The sequence below is a fragment of the Lolium perenne genome, chromosome 3 (assembly GCF_019359855.2).
Source record: "Lolium perenne isolate Kyuss_39 chromosome 3, Kyuss_2.0, whole genome shotgun sequence".
In the NCBI taxonomy this organism is placed as follows: Eukaryota; Viridiplantae; Streptophyta; class Magnoliopsida; order Poales; family Poaceae; genus Lolium; species Lolium perenne.
In genome coordinates this window covers 258,221,867-258,230,348 of record NC_067246.2, presented here as the reverse complement: position 1 = coordinate 258,230,348, position 8,482 = coordinate 258,221,867, and the positions used below count along the sequence as shown (strand labels likewise).

General features: G+C 44.1%; 2 protein-coding genes across 3 annotated transcripts; one reads left to right on the top strand and one right to left on the bottom strand.

Annotated features, from left to right (window-relative positions):
- Positions 1 to 1,787, top strand: LOC127344843 (uncharacterized). Its single transcript, XM_051371183.2, has 3 exons — positions 1 to 558; positions 897 to 977; positions 1,436 to 1,787. Exons 1-3 carry the CDS (start codon positions 78 to 80, stop codon positions 1,549 to 1,551), a joined length of 678 nt encoding a protein of 225 aa, XP_051227143.1. The 5' UTR covers positions 1 to 77; the 3' UTR covers positions 1,552 to 1,787.
- Positions 1,788 to 2,593: 806 nt separating this feature from the next.
- On the bottom strand, positions 2,594 to 7,739 carry LOC127344841 (type I inositol polyphosphate 5-phosphatase 10). 2 transcript variants are annotated; one of them, XM_051371182.2, is made up of 12 exons: positions 7,291 to 7,739; positions 6,897 to 7,019; positions 6,738 to 6,813; positions 6,017 to 6,079; positions 5,859 to 5,928; positions 5,665 to 5,769; positions 4,761 to 5,379; positions 4,496 to 4,689; positions 4,304 to 4,412; positions 3,987 to 4,135; positions 3,311 to 3,513; positions 2,594 to 2,943 (listed from the first exon to the last, which is right to left on the bottom strand). In XM_051371182.2, exons 2-12 carry the CDS (start codon positions 6,927 to 6,929, stop codon positions 2,906 to 2,908), a joined length of 1,659 nt encoding a protein of 552 aa, XP_051227142.1. In that variant the 5' UTR covers positions 6,930 to 7,019; positions 7,291 to 7,739; the 3' UTR covers positions 2,594 to 2,905. The 2 variants fall into 2 exon arrangements, with proteins under 2 accessions (XP_051227142.1, XP_051227139.1); XM_051371179.2 differs by having other exon boundaries at positions 3,305 to 3,513; positions 7,291 to 7,736.
- Between the last annotated feature and the right edge of the window lie 743 nt (positions 7,740 to 8,482).

Below are 8,482 nucleotides of genomic sequence, written 5' to 3'. Positions count from 1 at the left end.
GTACACGCGCAGAGACCTCGCCTCCATACACCACAGTATCACTCCTCCCAAGTCCCAAGTGAACGCACGCTCGATCGATGGCGATGCTGCGGCTGAAGTGGGCGGCGGCGCTCGCGGTGCTAGCGGTGGCGGTGGGCACGGCATCGGCGGCGCATAGTTCCGCGCCTGCCCCTGGCGCTGCGGCTCCGGCGGCGCATCATTCTGCTCCTGCTCCTCCCATGGCCGCGACACCGCCGGCGCATCACTCTCCTGCTCCTCCCATGGCCGCGACGCCGGCCCCGGCGCCGGCGCCGGGGGCGACGATCAGCCCGGAGTGCATGGACGCGGTGCTCAACATGTCCGACTGCCTGCCGTACGTCACGAGCGGGAGCACGGACAAACACCCGGACAAGGCCTGCTGCCCGGAGCTCGACGGCCTGCTGCAGTCCAACCCCGTCTGCCTCTGCCAGCTGCTCGCGGGAGGCGGCGAGTCCTACGGCGTCAGCGTCGACTACAAGCGCGCCATGGCGCTGCCGGGGGTCTGCCGCCTCAACGCGCCGCCGCTCAGCGCGTGCGCAGGTACCTGTCTCATACACATTTCGAACCTGTATAACTTGTTAGTGGTAGTAACTTTTTTTTTTTTGCGGGTAGTGGTAGTAACTTACATGGAGGAAAAGAAAAATTATAGATATATGCTCCGTTGAGTATGCACAGAATATAGATTTCTTCTCCGAGAGGTGATAATTTGGTGGAATAAGGGAGATCCTCGTTTGCTCATACCATAGCTTTAGCAGCAGTGTGACCAATCTTTATCTGGATATGGTTTCTCCAACTCAATTGTTCGACTTAACATTCAAGTATCATCGAATTACCCTCGCAAATAACTTATTAACCCAATTTTTTTTTAACATATGCAGCTTTTGGGGTCCCTGTTGGGCCTTCTGCTTCATCGCCATTAACAGACGTCTCCCCATCCGGTACTGGACCGCAAATGCCTGGTGAGCCATTACTACTCCTCTGCTAGGCTTGCTGCTTCAGTCCTTTTTTACTAGAGTAACTCTTACTAGTAGTGTCCTCGACATGATTGCAGTCCATACCTATCTTGAAAAATCAGAAGTTACTATCCTTTTACTACTGCTCCAGTTTTTCCGTCGTAAGATTACTTTTCACATATCCGTTTAGAAGTCAAGCAAAAGTTTTGTACAATAAGGCATTGGAAGTATCTAGAAATCTGAATGCAAATTTCTCTAGATATTTCATATTTCATCCCACTCTACATAGGAGAACAGAGGATAGTTCTAGTGTTCTACACAATGTTCATTAGAGTTCTTAACTGGTGTGTGCTGTTTATCATTCTACTTGAAGATGGAATACTTGTTCGCTCTTCATTGGAGCATCGCACACTGCTAAATTTTGCTTCTGACGTTCATCTGCCCCGTGTGTGCTGTGTGTGCAGAGAACCCGCCTTCCCTATCGCCGTCCAAGTCGGCCAGCTCCAGCCGCTTCACCGCCCGTGGACTCGCCGCTCTCGCCGCGCTACCGCTCGTGATCACGGCCGCCGCCATGTTCTAGACCAACATGAGTTTGGGGCTGTGACATGTTCTCACACGTCTAGCCCGATGATTACATTCTTCTCCATTCTTGCCTCACATTGTCTATCGTCCGAGAGATTTTTTTCCGGTTAATTCGTTCCTTGTGAATTGTGATACTACCTCTTTTACTTGCTATATTGCTAAAGACGGTGACCTCCTGTGTAGTTCGTAGTTTTACATCGCTATCTTCATCTTGTTACAATGTTACCTTTGTTACATGTTGATTCCTCCTATAGACCAAAGCATAAATCGCCATTAATTATCGTGGCAAGCTGCTGGTCGTGCGATCACGTGAAGTGTTCGCTGATGAATTTGAGCATTTATTTGGCCGGCAGAGTTGGAGGTTGGAGAGGCTCGCGGTGTGGGAGTGAAGAATCATTGTAGGAGTAGTCGCCATCGGCAAGCAATGCAATCGTGACAGGCCGGCACAGACGATTGTTGTTGGTTTCATCAGTGTCGAGATTCGTTCGATTCAATTCCTCAGCTGCTACCTGTACTCGGTAGCTCTCCGGCGCCTCTCCAAAACCGCACCTCCCCGTCTGAATTTGCCTGCATTTATACACGAGTCTGAAGAGGCGATTTCTTGCCGTCCAATAGGAACAGTTTTCTACGGCACAGCTGCCTCCCATTCCCATGAAGAATACAAGTCATTTTCTGACTTTGAGCACATATACTAAAGCACAGACGAACAGCTTCAGGCGCAACTCCTTTTCTCCTGCTGTGAACTTTCGGTCTGAAAACGAGCTTCTTTTTAACACCGCAAACTGATCTAGGAGTAGTTCCATGGTTTCCTGCCACGCTTCAATCGCATAACAAAGGACATCAAAGCAGCCAGAAGAAATAAGAGGACGTCTCAGTTTACGGACAGAAAAAGCTCTACTGAATTCGACTGGACCACGTGCAACTCACACGATTCTCATGGAACTGACAGTGCAAAAAAGGGGTCTTTTGCATTTCAAAACGTTAGTGGCTTCGTGATGTCATAGTGCAACTAATCATTCTTCCACGTAGCAAAGATAATAGAGAAAAGAATATTAGGCGGTTAAATCATATCAGATATATAACCAAACCATTTCATTGAGAACAAGACTTGTCTTTTCTTTGCAAGGGCATTGGAAAGAATAGCTGAATCGGCTATACAGATTAGACATTATCCTTATACCTCCCCAGACATTTTTCAGAGAATTGTATATACCAATCACTGCTGAGCATGTTGCCCCGTTTGAAAGAGGAGCACCAGGCTGGGTTTTTATCCACCGTCCAGACAGAACCCAAGAGGGATTCTTGAGAACATGGTGCATATACGTCTTTTCCTTGTACAACTGGTATGCACGCTACTGTGGTGTTTTAGAGCTCAGACTCCGTGATAGGCCTGCAAAATGGAAGTGACAAACGTAGTGGGTAAATCAGTCTTCCATATGAGTCCAGAGCTAAAGTGCATGTAGTTATTACCTTTTCAAATCTATTTACGGCTTCATAATATAACTAATCCTGCCTCTCCAGATAGTTCTATGTATTTTAGGAGAAAATGTAATAGAAAATTCTGTAGTTAAACAATGAATCAGGTTCATTCAATTATGTTTCTGTAACCTAACCAGAAACTAAAAAGGAGGGAGTCTATTGTTGTTACTTTGTAGTTGTGACCTATACGCACACACCTGTTTAGTTATTATACGAAAGCTTAGGATATGAAAGATCTAGAAAAGGACCACTGTGTGTAAGAAGTGCAGTACCTTTACCCTTATTCTTGTCCTTTGGTAACAGCTCTTCAGCACCAATTCTCATATCAGCATTAGACGAGCGCCTCCTTGACTTTCTATCTAATGCCTCGACCTCGACGATGAAGGTTCCACAGACAGGACGATGATCTGAAAATTTGGACTCCCCGCGGTAGTAGGATAACTGTGAAGTGCCATCTCCACGCCACAATATCCTGTCACACCTGAGCAAGTTCTACTACTTGAGACGTATTCAATGCAACAAGTCACGCAACAGATGGTTCACACACATAATACTCAGTCACTGGAAGAAAGTAACTTTAACTACATTACTGTACATTAAAACTACATCATGCAGCATTTAATTTTTTAATATGCTGTGGCATGGAAGTAATTAGCACCACATGCTAAGGCCTCTTTGGTTTAATGGACTCTCAAAGAACTTTTGGAGGATCTTGATCCTTACGAATTTTTATGTTCTAAGATATGCAAAGTGTTTACATGTTCTAAACAAAACTCTTCGAAACATTCCAATGCTTCCCCTATGGTGCAATAAAATAACCATTCAACTTTGTAGGATTTAAGATGGCATAACAATCACAGAGGCCCTGTGTTTGTGCCAGATTAAGACATTATTGTTTCCATGTTTTTCAAACAGGGCTTCATTTTCACAGAACTAGTTAAAAATGGTGCATACCATGCTGGTGTTCTCCTCTTTTTATTTGATGTTGCAGTCTCACCAGCATAAGCATCCGAGTTGCAGGAGTACTTGTATGTTGGAGCAAAATATATCTTCCCCTCATTCCACCCCTTAAACACTCGTCCAGCATCCCGTTCAATTTTAAGCTGAAGGACAAAATAGGACATAACATTAGGGAAGAAAATATTTGCAGAAGAGAATTACAGTTGCCAGAATAAGGACATCTTTTGAAATATTTTATGTTACCTTTTCTGATTTATTTAGTAGCACTAACTTCTTACAAAACTGGAATTTGTCAACTAATAAGAAGTTACCTGATCCTTTTCAAAAAGGGCATCCCAATTATTTTCTGTCAAAAACTTTTTTGTATCTGCGTAGCTCAGTGCAATACGGTAGTTCAAATCCCCAAACCATATCACCTTGCTGAGACCAACAGTGAACTAGTTAATTCTAGAATACGAAACTGACAAGAAGATGTACAAACATAAATATCACTGCACTCTTACTCATGCTCAAGAATTCTCTCTGGGATTCTTCGCCCAGCTCTCCTGCAAAGCCTTGAAAACAGCGTGAGCCGCAGTATCTCTAGAACATCAGAGTTTCTTTTGAATTCATCGCCTTCTTTCTGACCTGAAGCCAAATGGCTGCAGATGAAACAAAAGCTTGTCTGGTGCACTGTCATGCTTACTGATATGCATCCCTGCAGTAGAAGTGTATTCAGGATACGGATAATTGATTACAGGATTACTTCAAATCTGATTCAGTCCTGACCTTGTTTCCTAGACAGCCCAGAATTCCTCGCCCTATGCACGACGTTCTTAGATGGCCGATGTGCTGCACTAGTTCTTTCTTTACCCAAACAGTGACAAAAATACCAACCATTTGTTTGCACACTATGAGATTATATTTTAGTTGATCCCTTGCAGTGGGAGCAGAAATTACTTCACTTAGAACAGAGCTGCGAGAATCCCTTGTATTCTCTTTCTCTTCCTCTCCCGAGGAATCAGTCTCGTCAACGTGTTTTTTCGGGCGTCGAAAGCAAGCATCCTTGTAAGATGATTTGATCATTTCGATTGGGCAGTTGCAGGTCTTAAGCTGCTTTCTGTGGAGTGGCATGAAGGGTTTACTAATGGATTTCAGAAAAGACTTCTGAAATATTGTAGAACCACTTGCTGTTTTTGTTAAGTCAGAGAATGAAGCATCGAGGCTTGAAGAAGCTCGGGAGGAGGTTGATTCGTTGGAGGGAGATGGCTGATGCTGAAAGACATTGGTATCATTGTCAGCAGGCCGGTTTAATGCTTGGTTTATAAGAACAAGCCATTTTGCAGCTGGTTCGTTGTCTTCTACCACAAGCACGTTACCAGCATTGAGCGGAACAATTTCCTGAAAACTGTTTAACGATTAAATGAGAAGAATTGATGGCATGAATAAAAAAATCACTAGATACCCTTGAAACTTCAAAATGGACCAGGATTTATTGTGCTGAATACAAATACTAAATGTCTCAATGACAGTCCATTGCCACATCAAACAAAGTTTACTTGTAACTTTTCAGCTATGCACTGAATCTTTTTATATGAGAAGAATTATATTCAAGCATTAAACAAGCTTTATAACTAGTAATGTTGGCAGAAAAATATCTTTGTATCTGTTAAAAGATCAATGGAAAACCTACCCCAAAACATAAATATCTGAATTGTCATCAGGTGGAACAAAATCATCCATGTTCAGTTCAGCAGTAGGTGCTTTCCCACCAACATTCCAGGTAGAGACAAATATTCTGTTAACAAAAGTAGAGAGTAATGAATCTGATCTGTTGGCATTGAAAGGGATGGGAAAATGGTAGGATACGAAATTTCAGCTATGTACCTGAGGGTCTCAGTTGTTTTATTCATAGAGGGTTGGGCCAGGAAATGGCTGAGACGTATGCTCTTAACTCCTGGTTTGAATTAAAGCGGCAAAAGAAATCGATTGAAATAATCAAAATAATCAGACAAAAGCACAGGTTCTGCTAGATATTAAAGTACCTGATAATGTTCTCAGTGGGGAAGAGGATACTGTCTTACAAGAACTTAGTCCTAGGTCACCTGCTGTAGTAAATATAGGAGCATATAGCACAGTTAATTCCTGCACGTTGTTTCGTGACTATGGTGGAGCTTCACATTAATATCTATATAATTTTAGACCGTGCTTCCTAAACTGAAACAATGTCATGCTTTGGTTTGTTTTGGTTCTACAAAACGATGCAGTGTTCAGAAAAATGAAATGACGGGTTATGGTCAAAGCCTTTATGTTACATGCTTGTTTGGAGTTTCGACTTTGTTAATCGATTTTACAAAAGCATGCTTTCTGGGTAAAACTCGCCACTGTTGATTCAAAGTGGTTATTCAGTTAGGGAACAGTGTGGTGAAAATGTTGCTTGACTAAAGTTTGTTTCAAATTTTTCCTTCAAAAATATTGTTGTACTGTTTTTATTTTGAGTTTTGCAGAAAACAGGAAAGACTTTTTTTTCTTCTTAATATTCATAATTTCGAGTTATGAATATTTTTTCAGGTTTAACGAAGCAAGGTTTTAGATTCACGACCCACACTGAAATAGATTGAATTAAATCTAGCTTTGGTGAAAGATTGGATGAATACAGCCCCCACAGATATCTCCATATGTCACATAGGAAAGGTAAAGGGCAAATGGTAGATTAGTGTTTCCCGAAAATGAAGGTATGTTGTGAAGGGGTGGATCTGAACCAACCTGCATTGCAGCTTGAACCGTCTGTCCTCTTTGCAGATTTCTTCTCCTTTGTACCGAAAAGTTTTGGGTGACAACCCTGGAACGCAAATCCAGTATCTTTTTTAAGACAAAGTTTTTTTTTACATCTATAGACAATGCAGTTGAGGAAATGCATGTCACCTTCATTTTTTCCTCGCCGCCGGTGAAGGCCATCACATCAATAGCTGAACCCAGAACAAGCCTCTCCCTCTCTCAGTTCCAAGTCCGGTCAGCAAGTCCTCCAATACTCCAAGGTCGAAGGATCTGCAAGGAGAGTTCATCACAGGATTCATACAAAGATGCAAAATTGGAACCATAGCACTGCAAATTATGTTAGTGAAACAAACGAAACAAACGATCGAAAAAAAAAAACCAGCCGGCTGAGAACAGAGCAGCAAGAACAAACCGATCCTCGCAAAAATCCCCCGACAGTTAGGCGTCGTCAAGATGCAATTTTGTATCCCGATCTTCCTCTACGGATCCCACACGCCCAAAATTCGCAATGCCAGAAGGACGGACGGACGGACGCACCCACCTTTAATCAAAGAAATCAGCCTCCTCCGGCCAGATCCTGGCGCTCCCGCGATCCCAAACCAAAGCCCTCACTGCTACTACAACTCCTTTGGCGGCGGCGCGCGGCGAGCCCTGGAATCCGGCAATGAGGAATGCAGGGCCATCGGCGCGCGGGGACCCCACTCCCCCTCCGTGTAGTACCTCCTTTAAACCAATGCAGGGGACAACCGCGGCGGAAGGATAGAATAGTTTAAGGGACGGGCTGCCGCGGTGGCCCGAGGGATGGGAGGGAAGGAATGCGCCTCGACGATCCGCGTCTGCATGCGGCGGCGGCGGGCGGGGCGGGCGGGGGTTGACCGGAGCAGCGAGTTAGAGGGGCGCACGCACGTGAGGCGGAGAGTGGAGGAGGTGGGGAGAAAGTGGGGGAGGAGTCGGACGCGACGCCGACCGTGTCAGCCAGCCAGCAACGGGATTTGCTTGGATTTTGGTGGTTTGGATGGACGTGGTGGTGCTGCTTTGGGTTCTCATGGAGATCCGTGGAGCGGGCGTCATGTGCCTCCCATAATTCCGTTCCGGAGCCGACAGCAACGTGACACACGTCGACTCATGATTCCCGAATCTATCCAACGGAATGCCACACTCGCAAAAAAAAAAAAAACTCCCTGAGTCGCAAAATGGGCCATTTTAGGCATACTAGTTGAATGCCCGTGCGCTGCCACAGTTAATCCCGTGTGTTTTTGAACAGTCACATGTACTATTTTATAAACATTTAGATTCCAATTCGCTTGAAGATATTACTTAGGTAGTTGCAAAGTGTTTATGCATGAAAAAAATTATAGACATGCTTTAGTTGATTTCTAATTGCACGGTGACTTAGTTCGCCCTCTTGTTTTCCTCCGAGCTTCCTTCTGCTCAGCCCTCTTCTTGATGCTTGTTGTCAACATCAAATCTCTTTTCTCAGCCCAGCATTTGGATCACCATTTGTCATGAAGATGCAGATCGGAATATTTGCCATTACAAACAAGAAAGTGCAATATTAGTACCTTGAGACATGCTTCAGAAAGGTATAGCAGCATCATTTGGGAGATACAAATCTTAACAATCATGTTTAGGAGAAAATCATGCCACTATGAGCTGAAATAAACATTTCCATTCTACTAACAATGTGTTCATGATAGATATATATATCCAAGAAAAATCAATGAATAGACAAG